This window comes from Manis javanica, chromosome 6, assembly GCF_040802235.1.
Source record: "Manis javanica isolate MJ-LG chromosome 6, MJ_LKY, whole genome shotgun sequence".
Lineage (NCBI taxonomy): Eukaryota > Metazoa > Chordata > Mammalia > Pholidota > Manidae > Manis > Manis javanica.
Window position 1 is genome coordinate 126,020,662 of NC_133161.1, and position 20,395 is coordinate 126,041,056.

At 34.6% G+C, this 20,395-nt stretch overlaps 1 protein-coding gene across 7 annotated transcripts; it reads left to right on the forward strand.

Annotated features, from left to right (window-relative positions):
* Window positions 1-284: 284 nt before the first annotated feature.
* Window positions 285-19,590, forward strand: FAM76B (family with sequence similarity 76 member B). Of its 7 annotated transcripts, XM_073239424.1 has the most exons (12): window positions 285-618; window positions 797-1,103; window positions 1,405-1,469; window positions 2,313-2,367; window positions 3,541-3,696; window positions 5,470-5,669; window positions 8,522-8,569; window positions 8,763-8,843; window positions 9,492-9,627; window positions 12,248-12,349; window positions 13,348-13,387; window positions 13,978-16,936. In XM_073239424.1, exons 2-12 carry the CDS (start codon window positions 999-1,001, stop codon window positions 14,061-14,063), a joined length of 1,074 nt encoding a protein of 357 aa, XP_073095525.1. In that variant the 5' UTR covers window positions 285-618; window positions 797-998; the 3' UTR covers window positions 14,064-16,936. The 7 variants fall into 7 exon arrangements, with proteins under 7 accessions (XP_073095525.1, XP_036876506.1, XP_036876504.2 ...); XM_037020611.2 differs by lacking the exon at window positions 13,978-16,936 and adding an exon at window positions 16,943-19,590 and having other exon boundaries at window positions 285-1,103; XM_037020609.2 differs by having other exon boundaries at window positions 285-1,103; window positions 9,495-9,627.
* The last annotated feature ends 805 nt before the right edge of the window (window positions 19,591-20,395 follow it).

Sequence of the window (20,395 nt, forward strand, 5' to 3'; positions counted from 1 at the left end):
CTTCGCGGACGCTTGTCCAATTGGATCGGGCAGCTCGCACCCACACCTGAGGCCGGAGGCCAGAAACAGCCCGCAGGGAACTGGGGCGGGGCCAGCTTAAGGCCGGCTTCGCGCGCCGAGAGCGCCGTGCCGCTATTGGCCGGCCGCTGCCTCCCTTTGTGGGCGCTCTGTGCGCAGCCGGGCTGGAGCTGGGAGGGGAGTACAGGTGACGCGCGGCCTCTCCAGCCAATCATCGGCGGAGAAGGGAGGCCGAGGAGGAAGCGGATCCTGCGCCGCGTAGCTAAATCGCAACCAACTCCGTTTCGTCTCCCTCCGCCGCTGTCGGGCCGCGAGCGGGAGCGGCTGGGACTGCATCGTTGGGTGGGCCGGGGGGAACGCGGAGGCGGAGGGAGACGGCGTGGCCCCGGAGGGCGCCAGGCAGGGGTGGGGAGGAGGGGCCCGCGGCCCGGTGGCGGCGGCGCCCGAGCTCCCCGCGGGGCCCCGCCTCGGAGCGGGCGGTGGCGGCGGCGGCGGAGGAGCCCGCGGAGCAGGATGGCGGCCTCGGCCCTGTACGCCTGCACCAAGTGCACCCAGCGCTACCCCTTCGAGGAGCTCTCCCAGGGCCAGCAGCTCTGCAAGGTCCGTGGGCGCCGGGCGGCGGGCGGGCTGGGTGTGCTCGGCCGTGACCCCGCTCTCTCAACCGGCGCTGTCGGCGTCTGGAGCTCCGGCTCCTCACCAGGGGGACCCCCTTGGTCCGAGGGCCTGAGCATTAGCTGGGGCAGGCCCCTGAGGTGAAGACAACCTCGTCCTCTTCCAGGTGGCGCACGACGGGGTCGAGCCCCGACAAGGTTCAGGGGTCTCGGGTGGAACTGAGGCAGCCGCCGGTCTGTGCCGCAGAGATCCTGGGGTGGAGATGTTTTCATCTCTATTTTCTTCTGCCTGGTCTGTCCTGTCCTTCCACCGGGAGGCAGGGGACGGTTTTTGCACTTTCTTGCTAGGAACCTGAAGCCGCAAAGCTGATGGCATCCTTCTTCCCTGTCCAGAAAAGCGAAGCGACTGGCCTGGGAACAGAATGCTCTATGATTTGGAGCTCCTCCCATCCCGTTAAAGCCGGGATGCTGTCTGTGAGCAACGGTGCAAAATATTAAGTGTTTAACATTTAACCAATCGTTGAAATCGAACCTGACAGCTTTCTTAGTTTATGCGTAGCATACACCTCACGTTTAATAAAGACAAAGACACCTATGCCTTCCCTAAGGAATAATGCTGTAATTGGCCGTTTATACTGTAAATCACCTAATTGTCTACTTTTGGGGATAGGTTTTAGTGATGTTTTAGACATTCGACTAGGTTGGGTAATAATTTTCTACCAGAAAAGTGAAGTTTGGAACTTGAGATAGACACTAACATATTGTCTTATTACAGGAATGTCGGATTGCTCATCCTATTGTAAAATGTACATACTGCAGATCAGAATTTCAACAGGAGAGGTTTGTATACTTAACAGTTTTTGGTTGTTAAAGACAAAGTACTGTCTGTAAGGAATACTTGGGGATTGTAATCCCATATTTGTATTAAAAAAATTTTTTTAAATGGTTTAGCTTCTTAAATTTTAAGTTGTAAACCTTTTATATGTAGTGGGTGAAAAGTTAATGGTTATCTTACAGCTACCCTTCAGTTTAAACATGAGGAAATAAAGAATGAGTTGTTATATGGGAACTGTACAGCCTTGCTAATGAAAAATGCAAATATAAAGTTACCATTAAGCTATTAAAAATGTCAAAATGTTAGTGATGATGTGCACCAGAGGAAAGGTCTATAATGTTACCAATTACCTTCCCAGAGTGAAATCTAGTAACTTGTTACCTGTGGAAGCAGTTTTAACAGGGCAATTCCTCCTGTTAGAAAACCAGAGCACAGGCCAGAGAATAAGAGTAAGAGAACAATAGTTTCTTCGTAAGTATGGGAACATAATAGGGGAGAAGGTGTAGTGGAAGGTTAGGTATGCTGTGTGTAAATAGTGGCGAGTGTGAAATGAAGATTTTGGAACTAGATAGGAAACAGGATATTTTTCTTCTGTATCTTTTACCAAAAAATACACAATGAAAATATGAAAACATGTAAGTTAGTGAAAGTGGAGTAACTTTGGATGATATATAACCCTCAAAAGAGCCTTATTTTTTTTTTTTTAAATCCTTGGTCTGTATTAGAATAAGTTTTAAGTACTATTAAAGCAAAAGAATACTACTGTTTGACAATTCGTTTTAATTCAACATTGTACTAATTCAGTAAGCTATGTAAATTTGATCATCTTCATACAATTTACTTTTCAGCAAAACTAATACAATTTGTAAGAAGTGTGCTCAAAATGTGAAGCAATTTGGCACAGTAAGTATGACTCATATTTTCATTTCATGTTGTTACTGGTCAGTTAATCTGAGCCTTTAAAAAAAATATGTATTGGGACTCTCTTGTCCCCTCCTGGCGTGAGCTGGGAGCTCTGTCCTTTCACTGTATCTCTAAATAAAAGCCTGTACCTTGCTCTCCTAAAAAAAATATATAGATATATATATATATATATATATATATGTATTGCTATGTTCTTAAATATTTCCACATATCAAAATGTTTCAGGAAAAGTTTTCTGTAGACAGTCTCATGGGAAGGTGACAGTATTTAAAAACAGTTACATTGTCATTTTTATGTACATTGAAATTTTACTATGAAATTTATGATTTTGTTCTTTAAAGATTCAAGTATAACAAACTCCTGGTTATAGAGTGCCTAATAATCCATAAACTTTGCATAACTACACTTTTTCCCCCTCTTCAGACTTTTAGCAGTTTTATATAAGAGCACAATTCAGGCATTCACAAAACTCACAACATTATACTATTACAAGTTCTTTTCTTGCGTGTATATTATAGTCATTGCTATGTTACAGTCATGACTAGTCAGAATGCTGGCCTAAAGGCTTCATAAAATCGTGAATTGTCTTGAATGTCAAAGAAAATGTCAAGGTATGTTTGTTATAGTTTGTGTGGAATATGCTTAATGCCAATTTTTTTTAAGTTAAAAACTCACCTATAGTATACGTATCTTATCTAAACTTGTATGTGATGAAAAGTTGTTAGATGTTTTTTGAATAAATGATACAGTAATTAAGCTAACCAGGATATTAAATTAGTAGAAGTTCATTACCCCAAATACTGGATACATGAACCTTTTCTATCATTGCTGCGTACCTTTATTTTAATTGTGAGACCTTTTTCATATGTAGTGTTTATATTATATAACAAACTCTGCAAATCATAAACATATTTCTCATGATTTTATTTAATGCTTAAAAAAGTTTCATGACTCAAGATAAAAATTAGTAAATAAATAGGAACATGAAAAATGTCCCTGAATATAGCAGGGTAGCATGCTTAACAAAATTTTTTTACCTATTAATTTCCTTAATTAATCCCAGAAATGTCTGTACACTAGGTATGTTTTATAGAGCAAGTTTTTAATATTTATAAATGTCTCAATTAAAGAAAATATATTATCTATTTTCAGCCTAAACCTTGTCAGTACTGTAACATAATTGCAGCGTTTATTGGTACAAAGTGTCAGCGTTGTACAAATTCAGAAAAAAAATATGGACCACCTCAGACCTGTGAACAGTGCAAACAACAATGTGCTTTTGATCGGAAGGAGGAAGGAAGAAGAAAGGTATGTTTTATTTATGTTATGACATCTGGAAAGTAAACACCCAAACAAGTTGGAAGTTACAATTAATACACCACTGAGACTTGATGACTTCCTTGGGTTCCTGAAAGCAGGTGAAAGTGCTCAAACAGTGCATCTTTTCCTTGAGTGCATCATATGTAGATTCATGTTGATCAGTTGAGATTATTATATCAAAAAAAAATACTCTGTGATGGTTATTCTGTAATTTTTGATTATCCAACATTTGGTTTGTGAGAATTATTGCTTTTAAATCCTTTCAGCCAGTTACCTTTTGCTGGTTACATGAAGTTGCTGGTGTGAAAAAATACCTGATGGCACATTAGCACATAAAATTCAAAGTTAGTAGTCTTTTCCTTTTAATTTAGGGCTCATATTTTAAACCACTATGTGTTTTTCTTTACCTGTTGTGATTTAAAAAGTATATGTCTGCCTGTGGCATTCCTCTGCTGATCAGTATTCACACGGACCTACTGTTGTCTATCAGTTTCAGTTGATTAGAGGATGACGGTCTCTTTGAGGGTTATCTCCCAGGAACCCCCACAGAAATATACATACCATAGTTGTAAGGCATGTCCCTCCAGCACTTCCTGTGTGAACAAGTAGAAGACAGAAACTTTATTTTTAGAGGTTTAGCCTTAATGTTAGGAAGAAGTCTCTTTTCCTCTGCTTTCACAAACATACAGTTGATTTTTGTTACTCATGGTAAAGTTGCTTTGAGCACAGATCAATGAAACGGAACCACTGCTCCCAGTGGCAGTACAGGATTAGGTTCCTGCCTCTGGTCACGACATGGTGATCACCTGATCAATACATGATCTTGTTTTGCTTTATATGTGTTTCTGTTTAAAAACACCTTACTTAATATATATTGTTGATTAATTAAATTGAACCAATGGCAAGCAGCACCAAAACTGCCTGAACTCTTATCTAATACATGAATTTTCTACATAAGGTACATCACAGTCTTCTTGCTCTTAGGAACACTCACTATATACATCACTTCAGCACACTACATTTGGGAACCGTTTCAAACAGTGAAATCACCAAAAAAAAGCACACAGTGCAAAAAGTATGGCACTAAATAGACTGAAAAGGACGCTTGTTTACAGGATGAGAGCTGAAAGAAGAAGGCAGCAGAGCACCACTTGGGTGACCTCGGCTGAGAACATTAGTTGCCTGGCTTTGCAAATATTTTGCTGCTCTGTGCTGGTTGGTGAATGATCATGGAAGTGCTGCAAGTTGATTTTTGGGTTACAAAAAAATTTTACCAAGTAGGTAGTAAATTTGTAAATATGAAACCTGTGAATAGTGAAAATCAACTGTATATGTCATTCAAGCTCTCCTTTTTTTAATAGATTGGTAGTTTTTACTATGTTGGAAAATACTTTGTCATTTTAGTAATTAGACAGTAATTTAAGAATTCAGGCTCATGAATCAATCATAAGATTTCTTTGAAGTATATCATCAATTTATACTTATTTTTTAGTAATAAAATAACTTTCTCCAAATTAAAAGTGCCTCAAAACTAGAAGTCCGTGTCTTTCTCATTAGTTTCATGATCCTCCAAACAAGCATTTTCCCAAGTTTCAGAAAAGTCTAATTTTACTTTCATTTTACAAGAATCTGTGTGTTTGAGTGTATGAGTGTGAGTGTGTGAGAGAAAATAGCTAGAAATTGAACAGTTTATCTGATTAGAGTATCTTACAGCCAGTTTACAGGTACATTTAATCTAATACAAACATTTTCTTAATAAAGGTTGATGGAAAGTTGTTATGCTGGCTCTGCACTTTGTCATACAAGAGGGTTTTACAGAAGACCAAAGACCAAAGGAAGAGCCTGGGATCTTCACATTCAAACTCATCTTCTTCATCTCTTACTGAGAAAGACCAGCATCATTCAAAACACCACCACCACCACCACCACCATCACCATCGCCACAGCAGTAGTCATCACAAGTAAGTACTTCAAAATCATGTTTTCTAAAATCTTCCCTGGCATTTTAGTGCCATATGTTGTTTTAACTTTTTGCAAATACTATGTGTTAGACTGGTTTCCATTGCACAAGGTAAGCTTCCTGAATGTCTAAGGCTGTTTTCCCACTTTATTCAGTGTATAAAATTATACTCATGGAGTGTGTTTATCTGTTTACCATAATAGTAAAGATAGGACATTTAAGCAACTATGTAAAATTATGATCATATCATGAAATCAAAATACAAGTACCTCAGAGTTAACTAATAAGTTGTTGATTTATGTAATCAAAAGCCTCACTATCCTTTTTTTTAAAATAATTATTAGGGTTTTTACTTTTAAAATTATATTTACCTGAGTTATCATTAATTTGTTTTAGTTACAACAAATTTAAACCAGTTACTAGGAAATGCCCATGCAGTATTTCTGAAGAACAGATTATGACATTACCACTTGTGATCATGTTGGGGGCATTTTAGATCTTGAAGGTTCCAAAAGTGTGAGAAATACTCTTTTTAACTCTTGGTACTTTGCTGTTTTCTAAAAACACATAGAAACTTTATTCAAATATAAACAATGACTTGATTTTTAAAGTGCCTTGTGGGGGAGGTTTTCTTAAATGTGGTTTTAGTCTTAATGGAAAAATCAAGAATATTAAAACACAAAAGGGAGAAAAGAGACATGATACACGCTGATTTTCAGAAAAATTCAGTTATTTTCCCCCAGATTTCTCTGAGTCTTTAATGTTGCAGATAGTAAAAACATAATTTCATTTATATAAAACTGATGCCTATCACATTTAGGACCACATAATGGTATCTTTGGAATACAACATAGTCTGTGTAATTTATAAGATTTGACTCTAAATTGTAGGCATGCACAAGATTATTAGTTTTTATTAAGGCATTGATATTGTTGACTTAAGTAGCAATTTTTCCAGTTGCTTTCTGGTGTTGTAGTGCTTTCTGGATGTAACAGTGGTAGACTACATAGTGACTATAGTGACTTCTAATCTGGTAATTTTGAAGAAATCCTGTGGCCTTCATATCCAAAGGAACAAACATAAATCTTCCTTGTTTAAGAGAAAATATGACAAAATAACTACCATAATGTTATTTATCAGACCTACTGTTAAGACTCAGCTGAAATGTCCCTTCCCCCTGTCCTTTATAGATAAATTTGTCTTAGCATGAAGTGAAAGGACACACTTAGGATATTTATAAAGATTAAATTCTGTGACAGTAACTTAGTCTTTTGAGAGAATACAGGTTTCAAAAGTAAAGGGACAGAGGATGTTAACATTTACTTTTCCCCTTCTGATTACTTAAATACAAATACTGTTTTATATTTGGTAGATATAGATCATTTGACAAGTAGGCAGCCTGGTGTGTGGGGTACTATCTCAAGTTAAGTAGATTAGAACAATTATAAGGGGCATATATACTGTCATACATACTGATGGGAAGATGGGGAGGGAAGGAACGCAGGACATTCTGAATCTAGGAGTGGCCCATCTCGGAAAGCAAGACGAGAATTCCAAGCGTTTCTGTTAAATCATTACTGATGTGACTGTTCTGGATATTGCTATTCATGTGTGATTATGTGGCTTGCTAATGCTTATAATAAATTCATAAAGGGAGAAAATGGCAACCAAATTCCTCCGTAGGTTGCCATTTATTGCCTCAAGTAAAGAATTAACTCAGGATCATAGAACTACAGAATTGTTTTCCCAACTTGGTATTTATTTATAGCTGATTCATGAGAACATACTCTGTTTTTAACTTTCACTTAAAATACTTTACAGCTAAAGAATGATAAATTTTATACACAGACACTAACGTGCGTATTTCTGTATATTATGTATATGCTGGTATTGTACTAGTGCTTTTATATTCATAACTCATTTAAATCCTCATATGCCTATAGGTATGCATTGTACCCATTTTTACAGATGAGGACTGAGTCTTAGGGATTTTAAGTATCTGGCAAAAGGCCCAGGTCTTCTAATATCACTTATATTGTACGTAAGTACATAGTGTCTGGTGCATAGGAGGTGCTTTATACATGTTGAGTTGATAAACTATGGGGTAGTAAAGAACTGGCCAGTGTTCAAGTATAGGAGAAAAGTGGTATGTAGGATTCATAGTGAATTATAAAGTGGTTTTTAGTATTGTGGCATGTAATTGAAAAGAAGTAGTACTATAGTACTCTAAGAGTAAAATTAGTTGTTACTATGAAATTCCCAAGATTTTCAGCGTGACTTCTCCAGAGTACTGACTAGAGAAAGATCTAGAGACTTTGGAGGTGGTTCTTAGAAAAATGAGAAAAGAAACAAGCCATTTCCTGATTTAACTTGACACACTATTCTGAGTAACTTGAGCTGCTCAGAAGGAAGCATTTCCAAATAGGATAATTAGGAAAGCCATAACTTTAAAGATACATTTTCTGTTTGAAATTGTAAAGACAGCTTAAGTACGATGATTCTCAGACTTTATAACTATAGAACCTTATTTTGGTGGTTTTCATGCTCATATACTTTAGCCCTTAGGACAATATTAAATTGACTTGTGGAAGCCCTGGTTAAAATAGAAAATTCAGTCCCTATCATCATACCTTTCTTAAGAAAATTAAGATGGTTAGTAGTCATTTGATTAGAATTTATCTCAATAGAATATGATTTAGTCAATATATATATTAGCTTAGTCTGAAAATTTAATTGAATATGCCTTTCTCTGAAAGATGAAAAACATAAATAATTTGATTCCATTAGGAAGAATGCTGTTAAATGTAGATGTATTAAATAAATGTTATTAGATGTCATTTATATATTTTTCAGAATCAGCAGTCTGAGTCCAGAACAAGAGCAGGGACTGTGGAAACAGAGGTAAATATGTTAACACATTTTTTGAAGTATTTTAAAATGCATTTTTTAAAATGTGACTTCTCTTTAACTTTGTTACTTAGGCTATAAAAAAAAAAATCAATGATGATCGGTCATACTTAAGGAGAAGAAGAACTTGTCACTTGGTGCCTCTTCCCTTTTTACTCTAATTATTCTTATTATTGTTTGGTTTCAGCCATAAATCCTCTGCAGCAATTCAGAATGAAACTCCAAAGAAAAAGCCCAAATTGGAATCTAAGCCATCTAATGGAGATAGGTAAAAATGAATTCTTTTAGTGCTGTGAAGATTCAATTTAGTTGAGCAGTTGTGGTTGATTGCAATTATTACTAGGTAAAAAATGAAAACATGTATCTTCTACATTGACTTCTTTGAGTTACCTAGAAAAGTAAATATAATCAGTAAATTTTTAACTTAATTTTAGCAATAAGAAAGTGGCACTGAACTATGTTGTTCTGTTTGGGAATAAATAAGGGTTTTGAAAAAGGAAAACATCTGAACAGAGAACATTCTATTTTAATTATTCATCAGTAAAACACAAATCTAATTGTGATGCTTTAAATTGACCTGCTTGGAAAATGTTTTTAGATTTAAAGTATTATGAGCGTGACTTTGTTTTAGTTCATTAGCCAAAAGTTTGCTGATGTTACTGTACAAATTGGCTGCCTATTGCTTTACACTAGAAGTATTGACCCCCTAAAAGCTAATACTGAATTATATTTCTGCAGGTGTATGTAATGTGTGCCATTAGTAAGGTAATTTGCCAGTTGCATCCATTTCTGTCAGGTACATATTTTTTTGCATTAGCCTTAAGGATGTTTGTGGAATTGTCTAATTTATGCAATTTGAGCACCTGCTAATTTTCCTTCTGTTTCATTTAACTGTGTTTTGTTCTTTTCTTTTTAGTAGCTCTATAAATCAGTCAGCAGATAGTGGGGGAACAGACAATTTTGTCCTTATAAGTCAACTGAAAGAAGAAGTGATGTCACTTAAACGTCTTTTACAACAGAGAGATCAGACCATTTTAGAAAAAGATAAAAAGGTAAGAACATGGTTCACTGAAGCCTGGTAAGATTTATGTCTGGACTCTTACTTGATATTTGCAAATTTTATTGGCCTTTCTTTAATAAATTAGTAATTTTTGTTGTGTGTAATTCTTATAAGACATTATAAAACCCAAATTGGAATCTGACCCATCTAAAGAAGATAGGAAAAATAGTCTTTCAGAATTTTGGTTCTAAAAATTAATTGAGAACTAATTAAAATTGTAATAATTTCTGAATATTAGTTTTCAGAAAGCCTGTCATTTAAAAATAGGCCTAGTGCCTTAATTTGAAAATAAGATCTAAGTAGAATATTATGTGAATTCTTGTGATTTGAGGAAGTAATTGAATATCGTCATTGACTTACCAACTGCGTTTATTTCAGTCCAGGTCAAGTAACTGGCAAAAAGTAATGCTATGGGAATTTTCTGTGTGGTAGTCAGTGATTAGCAGTAGGTGTCTTATCTAAAATCACTTTGTAGGAAATAAATATACTTAATTGGGATTTCATCATTTAAACCAAGGAATATCAAAGCTTTAACACTTTACGAACTTGAACAGAATGCTTTTCACCTCTTTGGACTTCAGTTTTCTCACTTAAAAAATGATGGTATTAATGCCACTGAATAGGATGATTGCTGTGATTAGATGAAAATGTAAAGTACTGTAGCTCCTGATGTGTAAGTGCTCATAGCTGCCATTACTGATGTTTGGTCATTTTTGAGGGGAGAACTGACCTTTGTACTTTTCATGTCCTGGATTCTCTAGTTTGACCTGTTTAAAACACTGCATAAAGCAATAGGAAAGCATTAAAAATATTACTTTTATTAAAATCATGAACAATACATAAATATGTATATGAATCACCTATCAGTATTCATAGTCCTCCTTGAGACTCAGCCAGCTCTCACTTCTGGCATTGAACACCTATGTTCCATTTTCCTGTACCTTGATGGTTAATAGATTTAAATTTATTTTTAAGTTTAAATTGAAGGTACATTTGTACCTTAGTTGAAGCAAATTCAATATGTGAAGTTGAGGGTTAACATAAGGTAAAAATAGGATACTTCTGTCATACTTTTTATGGATATCTTTTATTAACAGAATTTTTTAAATGAACTTTTATGGAAATTTTATGTACAAAAATTTAGACATTTCTATTGCACAAAGGCAGGTATATCAGAATAAACCTAGTTCAAAGTTGAGTGAATGCTAACTTACTAAAAAATAACAATAATTCCAAAACCAAGCAGTATAGAATTGTGGAATTTTGACTTCACTAGATTATTTTTTTCCTATTCTGTGTTAGTGCAGTTAGTTGAAAGTTTTCTGCTTTTGTTAGTGTTCCTTTTTCCGAAAAAAACACTAATGGGTATGGAAATTAGTGTTGTAAGGAAAACAATAGTTGTAAGCCTAAAATAGCTACGTATTTGTAAGTTTTCTTTATAATGTAAATCTAAGTCAACTCAGTTATTTTTGTGAATTTATTTCACTTTATTCGGTGTCTAGAGCCAGCCACATACTAGATTGTGAGAATACAAAGATGAATAAATAAAATGTGATCCTTCTAGAAATTCATTATCTGAAGGCAGTTTACAGTGGAGTGATAAGAATCTTAGCCGATTTGATATGAATTGGCATTTCAGAACAGGAATTCCTTTGTAATATAGAAAACAGAATTCAGTTACTCTTTGAATTTGACAAGGGCTTTTACTCAGAAAATAAGAATATAAGACACCATGACGTCCTTTGTTCCTCTTTTCTGCTGTGGTACATCATTCAGTTTAATAGCTACTAGGTAGCTACCAAAAGGTAGTGCAAACCTTTAAAACTTGCAAAATGAAAAACATTTAAAAATAACCGGAAGCTTTCTTCACATGGTTCTGATAATGGAATTGTATAATACCAACTTAATTTTTAGTATGAAGTCATGAGACTTTGTATCTTGATAAATGTCATTGGTATTTATGAAAAAATTGTCATGCAGCTGCCTTTGCTTCTTCAAACCAGGTAAATTTTTCTAAGTCTAGCCAAAATATCCAAATAATTCCCTTTCCTTCTCATTCCATGTTAGTTGTATATCTGTGCTTTGTACTCCATTTCTTACCTCACACCTTGGGTGGTATTGGATACATAGTTTTGGACATAGATTTTAAAGTAATGCAGCATATTTCTTCGTTGATAAGACCTTCCTTGTACTTGCCCAGTGTGAAACTTTCTTTTGTCATTGAAAGATTATTTTGACCTGAAGGCAGTCTTAATGTTCACATTGTTTATCTATAATGTAAAGTACATTTTTATTGAAGCATTTCCCAAGTATTAGCCATTAAGCTTTACTGTTGGTCTGCCAGTTGCCAAACTGTGTTCAGTGAAACCATCTTTAAAAAGAAACAAAAAAAAGGCAATTTCTCAGGTTTACTCAGGACAGTATAATTTATACTATCATTTCAAAAAACAAATTCTAAATGTTATAATACCCCAGAAACCGGTTATCACCTCCCACTTCTATAATGAACTGTGAATTTATTGTGAAGAATATTTAAAATGATGTTTGTGTATGTGCGTAAAATTGTACATGCACAAACACAGACACATATACCTTTTTTTTAAATCTCTCAGTTAACTGAACTGAAGGCAGACTTTCAGTATCAAGAGTCAAACTTGAGAACAAAGATGAACAGTATGGAAAAAGCTCATAAAGAAACTGTGGAACAACTTCAGGTAAATAACATTTATATAAACTGTTATGCAAGGAGGGCTTAACTTGGTTGATAGTATTAATTGTCTTAGACTGGTATTGGATACCTGTTTTATGTGTATTTGGTACATTTTCAGTTTGAATTTTGACTTTATAATAGTTTTTAATTCTCCCATTAAAAGTTATTGCTTGAAATAACTTGATAGGGGATTCTATTTAGTAATTCTGACATCTTTTGCCTAAACTTCAGGTGCTATTTTCAGAGGAGCATATCGTTGGAGTATGTTCAATTGATCATTGGATGAAAAGCAAAAAAATTAAAAATCAGATTCATGAAAGTGAGGTGAAAATAAGGTCTTGAGTATGTTGTGCAATCATTCTTCCTGTTTCCTCCCAGATAGTGGGAAGGGAAGAGAGTGTACAAATCTAGTTCTCAGGGACCTCGTAGTGGAGGAATTTTATGCTGTATGCATTGATACAAGACAAGAATACACTTTGACCTTTGTACTGTGATATTCAAGGTGCCAAGTAGGGGTCTCCTGTATATCACAGCAGGGAGCCTCTAGCTATCTAGGTCAATCTTAGAGTGCTGTAAAGAATACTCAGTAGGACTTCAATATACAGAACAACTGAATGGCGAAGTCAGGAGTCACCATAGGCACAAAGGTGCTGGTATATGATGTTGGACTTGCAGAGATAGAGAGCATATGCAGGAATACAGATTATTCCCTTAATTAAGCCTTTTCTCACCAAAGTTTCACAAATTTAGAAATCAGACCATACTAAATTAACTACATGTTCTGTTGATTTATACATTCTGACATTTGTAGAATATATTTTTGGCTAACAGGATCTTAACTTGTAACACCAAGGGATATTTGCTATTCCTAACTTTTGTTACATATTTTGCATACTCCTTTGAAAGTAGCTTAAATTCAGTGAGATTGGAAAGTGGATTTAGGAACCCGTTGAAGTTTGACATACAGGTTGCCTAATCTTAATGCTAATCTTACTTTTACAGGGAATTGTGAAGAGAATCCTTGAACAGAGCCTGGCATATAGTACGCACTCAAGTAATTTGTTGAATAAATGGTGACTTATGGACATGCCCATCTACCCTCTGTCCTGAGAGATTGCTCATATCATATATTGGGCTTGGATGTTATTGTTCACCAGCAATTATTAGTTTTATGATATTTTTATTTTTATCATTCAGTAATTCTGAATGACTACCTGCTGCATGTAATATACCCAAAACTCTGGAGTAAATCCAGAATGAGGTAACAGGAAAAATGTGAGCAATACATAAATATAAAACTTAGTACTTCTTACCATTCAAAAGTGCAGTTTGTTTTATTTTGTAGTTGCGAGCACGGGGGGAACCTCTTTTTTGACTCTTAGCCTGATTGGTATCTTAGGACTACTCCTTTTGGTTGGTATCTGAAGTTTCATGTAGTAGAATAGTAACTAACATATTTATAAGTACGCATTTCCAACATGGTTTTACATAGGCTGTCTTACTGCTTACATTCACTTTGAGTTATATAGTATTCCCATGGTACAGATGAACATGTGTTCACCTAATCAGGAGGGACGTTTATCTTCTGACTCAGCTATAACTACTCTTTCCCCTTTGCTCTTATCACCACAGGTTACTCAGGTTTTATATTTCATCCTTGTTATCAGACCACTTCCTCATATTGTCTGTTTTTTCTGGAGCCATTCTGTCACAGTTAAGTACTGTCTTAGCTGCATTCCCATTAGCAACCATGTACTAGCAGGTTCTCTACCTAAGTGAAGAAATATAGTTAACTATTTTTCTTGTCTTTTTGTGATACCAAACAACTTTGTAACAGAAAGTTTACCTTGCTCAGTAGCTCTCAAAACATTTTAAACTGTTACATCTGAGGAATAAGCACTGAGCATCACAAGAAAAAATTGTGCAAAATACCAAAAAAAAAAAACAAAAAAAACCCAACAAAACCCCACCAAACCCCTAATTTTCTAAAATTTTAAAAATACTGAGTTAAAAAATCATCTTCCATTTAGAGTTGATAAAAGGGGAAGGGAACTAATGTTTGAGTGCCTACTGTGTACCAGCCACTGTGTTAGGCTGTTTGATATGTTTGATTAGTTCCTTCAACTCCTTTTCTGGTGGGTTGTAAAATTCCTGTTGTACATATCAGAAACTAGACTCCAGGTTGCGTAGCAGATAAGTAGCAGAGTGAGGATTTGAAGCAGGATCTGTGTGATTCTTAATCCAGATACTCTTTTCTTTTAGGCCAGCATTTCTTAACATTTTTAACTTGCTTAAGAATTTTTAAATAGTTTAATTGATTTTTGCAGGGTGCATAATAAAAAAGTATTAGTATTAAAAAATGTAAATGCATATATATTTAAATATTGTATTATGAAGTATATTCTTACTATACCTACATTAGAGTAAGACAAATTTGGACTTGTTTCCATTTAACAAATGATGCACTGTTAATTTTTCTTAAAGACTTTTTTTCTTACATATTTTATCAGCTAAAGAATTTATTAGTGGGGTGATTAGGAGACTGAGTATATAAATACAGGTTGAAAATTAGCTGCTAAAGAATTAAGAGGAAAACTACTTTCATTACCTAAACGTTTCAGTTCTTATATTTCATATTTAGTATATGAAAATTATAAACTTATTGAATTTATTTCTTGATGACTGAGAATATATGAGGATTAACTTTAATGATTAGCAAATAAAACAAATCATTAGTTTTGTTAATTTTTTAATTATCTTTTTAATGATTGGTGTGTTATAGTACAAGCCCTATTGTATAAATGCAACTGACAGATCTGATGGAGAGTCTCTGAGGCAAATTTGCAGACATGCCTTTTTTTAATACCCTCATTAATTTATGTTAAATTTCTCTTAAGATTGCTACTTGTGGGCAGTGAATCTGTTATAATTATAAATTAAGTAATATGCAGCTAACCATAAAAAGAAAGCAATTTAAAACTACCATATTGACTAGGACTGGTCAACTTGAGAAATAGACTAATTGATCATGAGTGTTCTCACTTGACTTCTACTACCTGGCATTCTCATTGATTTGTCCTTTGAGTTCTGTTTAGTTTTAATGAGAAAATAAATCCTTTTAAATTCTTGATAATTTTCTAATTTGAAATTGAAATTCAGTTTGGAATTGAAATTCTTAATTACCCTTAATTATTAAATATCTGTTGAATAGAGAAATGCCTGTTAATCATGCAAACATAAATGATGTGCAAATATAAGATAGTCCTAGGAATATTTGCATTTTGGAGGTCATAAGTACTTATGGAGAGTTTATAAGGGAAGGGTCGGGGAGTGGAAGTACAAAGCCTGGAAAAAAGTTTATATTTCATGGAGCTGCTTTAAGACATCAGGCAGTGTAAGCAGGGTGTTATGTTACCTTGCCATACAAAGGCTAAAACTAGAGTAGGTGAAGCACTGAGGCTAAAATGTCTATCTGGGTAAGAAAAAATAGACCTGTGAAGCAAAATGGTTTTCAAACATAAATCAAATGCTATCTTTTAAAAGTTTGTTATTTTTAGAGCAGCACTCAGGTTCCAAACTGTTGTGGACACCTCATTTGACAAAACTCCAAAACTGTTTGATCATGAATGTATCTGTGTATATGGACAGTCCTTATTATCTGTGTTTCCACAGTTAAAAGATTGCATAAAGAGACAAAAGCAATCAAAATATGAAAATATTCATTGAGTGGTCCCACTTGCACATTCCTCCTCACTGAACACTAGTGCTTTTCTTAGGGCACTGGCTCAAGGGCAATGTCTTTGTCAGTGGTGAATGGAACATTTGAATGAAGTGGAAGTTTAGTTCAGATTGATAGCAAGGGGAAATTCTAAATCTTTGAAAAAAAATTCAGCCTTTCATGAAACTGAAAATAGGGATAATGTGTGACTGCTTAAATTACATCAAAGCCAATACCAAATGAGTGTATGGCAGTTAAAAGAACAAAAATAAGATCAGAAAGGGCAGTTCTGATGGGCGTTTCGAAAAAAATATTTGAGTATCATTAAACTTTAAGGAGTCCCTTTGGCAAAGTGATAAAGTCTAAATTTTTTTGCAAAGAGGACCTCTTGCTATTCTTGTTTTTTAAAGAGGGAAACATCAAGTGAAAAACTTTACACAGTTTGTTGGGAAAAACTCCTCCCAAATCATCACTTGAGTCATTTGATCTTATTAATTATAAAACTTAATTTCATAGTTTTCATTTCTTGTTTTTAAGATAAAGAGACAAACATTTTTTTTCTTATAAAAATTTTGACTCTCTTTAAGTGGATTCACTTAAAGTTGCCTTTTTTGTAACCACTTATATCCATGGCAACAATTATATTAATGTTGACATTTACAAAGAGGGCCAGTCTATAGAAACCAATCTAGGATTTTTCTTCTACATGTCCAGTGTTAAAGAAAGGAACATAAATATACCAACTCTTTGAGTTATCTTTCTGTGTTTCAATTAAGTCTTGTTCTGTAAGTGAAAAGAATAGCATTAAATAAGTAGTGCTCTTCAGCATGACTTAATATTTTAAACATTTTTAATCGTAAATGTTTTTGTCTCCCACAGGCCAAAAACAGAGAACTACTCAAACAGGTTGCAGCCTTGTCAAAGGGTAAAAAGTTTGACAAAAGCGGAAGCATACTGACATCCCCTTGAGAAAGTAGTTATTCATTTAGTGTTTCTGCTGAAAATGTAAATTTGAAAAAAAAAGATTCTGTAAAGCCCTTAAATTCTGTGTAGTGGAAAAATATTTTTGCACACCAAGTGAATTGGCGTGTTTCTATTCACTTTTGTAACTGATATACAGCATTTTTTAAGTTGTAAAACATTCAGATAAAACTTCAACTGGTTTGAAGTAACTTTTTAATTATTTGATACCCAGGAACTTTTTGCCAGCAATAGTATTAAACAGTTGTAAAGGAGCGCATGAGTAGTGCCCTTCCTAAAACGAAACATGCAATAATAGGAGTGGTATGGTTTTAAGAAGTCAAAGCAACAGGGCTTTTGGTTCGTTTTGTTTTTTGTTTTACACTCTGCTACTTTCAGATAACCTTCAATTTAGAAATAAATACAAAAGCTTTTAAACAATGAAAATGGTGAACACTGGTTTTTTAGTAATTGTGTTTTTACTTTGCATCAACGTGAATTTAGAAAAGAATCATGGTGCTTTTATTAAACGAATTTCAGAGTATATGTAAATATGTTTTTAAAAGTTACATCATTAACATTAGTAAACTAGTATTTTCATTATTGGTATAGGAATTAATGTTTTTATTGTACAGTATCCAAGTTAAAATGTGTTTTGTTTTGTAAAAACTGTAGATTTTTACTTACAAGTGCCTTTTTGCCACCTAATGTTTTTATTTATAGGAATGCTGATCTTTTGTACATACGGTTTGTTTTAAAATCATGTTTAATAAATGTTTGTATATAAATGCATATGTACAGAAGCCTATTTCAAAAGGAAATCAAAGTTGCTAAAATGTTTGAGGTTGCATTAAGAACTGATAATGCATACAAACTTCAGTTGATTTTGTGGTTTGTTTCTGTGTGATGTGGGAAGCTCTTGATCGTTGAATTCATTGAATTATGTGAAAATACTTCCCCAAAGATTTAATTTGGAATCACTTCTGATAATTTTATTTTTTATGTCCTACAGCTTCATGTTCATATTTTGTGAGTTATGTATTTGCTTTATTTTTCTTTTAAAAAATTTTTAAAAAATTTATAGTTTTTCTGCAGTGGTCCATATATCTGCTTTCCCTATAATATGTGGTTATCTAAGTTAATATTTATGTACACCATACTTTTAATTTGTAAGTTTAAAGTAAATCTGGAAAAAATTAAATAACTTTTAAATCAGTATGTGATTATCTTTGAATAAATTGGAATCTAAGATTCAGGCACTATTTATAAGAAAATTATATCAGAGTCTTTAAAATTATCTATAAAAGGTTAAGGTAGGATGAGATAGGTTATGTAAAGTTATTAACTAATTATATTTTGATCCAGTGGTTCCAGCCTGTAATAGAATTGATCTACTTACTAAATGCCAGTTCAGACTTTTCAGTTCAATTTTAAAGCCTCAGGCATTGCTCCATAATACCTTATAGAGCAGCAGAAGTTCCTTCTCTTTTGAATTTATGGGCAGGGATAAAATTTTTTTGAGAAAACTATTAAGTTTATCAGTTTTAAAGATTTTGTTTTTAAACAGGTATTGATTATGAATGTCATCAAAGACTGTCTTTCCTCAGACCACAGGATGATTATAATAATTATTTTTAACATGACTCATGTTACAATAGATTATTCCTAAAGTTACTCATTATAAAGTGATACAAATAATTTGTCCAATTTGAAACATAATCTAGGGCAATTTTTGAAGTGATGGCAAAAGATTGGATCAGTCAGACTTGGAAAAATTAAATCAGTTTATTTTTATGAGATCTTCATGTAATAATTTTCCTAAATTTAGTACCAGGAATGATAGATACTGCCTTTTTAACACAGATTTTAATGTTTGCAGGATTTGCTAAATTCATAAGGTAGTCATTACTTCCTTTAAAATTTATAATGTTTTATATTCTGGTTTCACAGCCATTTGTCAATCCACAGTGGTCATTATGGTTTTAAAATAAACTGTAATACTGATTCTTAACACCTTGTTGGAGCTGCTACAACAGAAAGGTGCCCCTTCCCCCCCTTTTAGGTAACAGAGTAAAACTTGAAAGTCAGTCTAAATAATTAAGCTTTGTAAATTCCAAGGCTAAACCATTTAGGGGTTTCACAGTACATAGTCCTAATTAAATATCTTTTTTATTCCATGACCTTATTTTATAACAGATTTTTTTTTTTTGCAATTGTATAAACTAGTAATTGAGTCCCAGTCCTGGATCTGTAGTATGTTGACATAATAAGCTGATATTCTTTAAATGTGGACCTGTAAGGAGATACCATGGTGTGCTGTATTGTGCTTTTTAGCCTGTTTTCAGCTACTAGACCAGTGAGGGTCATTTTGGCTCAAGTTATTTATGTATCAATAGCCTGTGAATATTGCAGTCCTTTTTAGATGGTATGGTCTAAATACATTCTGCCGTGAACCTGTTAAGCTGTTCACATGTATAAACTATTGAAATACTGTACTTGTAAACATCTGACTTGACATTTTGTACTTTTTTCTAAATCCAATATTTCACAATAAAAACTTGTCCAGAGCTTTGTATTAGTTTCCTATTGCTGCTGTAACAAATTATCACAAACCTAGTGGCTTAAAATATCACAAATTAATTCTCTTACAGTTATGGAGGACAGAAATCCAAAACATTTCACTAGGGTAAAGTCAAGGCGCTGGGCAGGGCTAGCTCCTGAGGGCTGTGGTGAGAGTCTCCTTGCCCTTTCGGGTCTCGGAGCTGTGTTTCTTGCTTTGTTTGGCTCTTTGCCCCTTCCATCATCTTCAGAGCCAAACGTGCAGTGTCAAGTCTCTGCCTGTCGCATATCGTCCTCTCCCTTCACTCTTACTCCCTTTGCTCCCTCTCACAATGACCTTATAGTGATGTCACTTGCCCACCAGGATGCCCAGAATAGTCTCAAGTCCTGAATCACATACCACATTCCCTTTTGTCACATAAAGTAACGTATTCAGAGGGATCGTGACATGGACATCTTAGGTGACTATTGTTGAGCCCACTATCATCTTCATCTACATTTTCCCAGGATGAGACCCTAAAACATCAGTTTTGAGAGAATTGGCTCAGGCCAAACATATTTAGTTTTCCTATCTGTGTTAAGACTGCTTTCATAAAATAGTTATCTTCCTGGGAAAAAAGCATGTAAGTTTTTATGGAGCTATTTCAAAATAGCAAAGTGAATGAAGCTATATACGTAGTGAAGTTATTGCAAACTTTGAAACATGACTAGAGCCATGCTGGGTCATGTGATAAGATAAAAGGTGAAGATATGATTCTTTATAGTCCAGTTGGAGAGACAATACATGAAAAAATACTGAGCTTTGGTATTGCA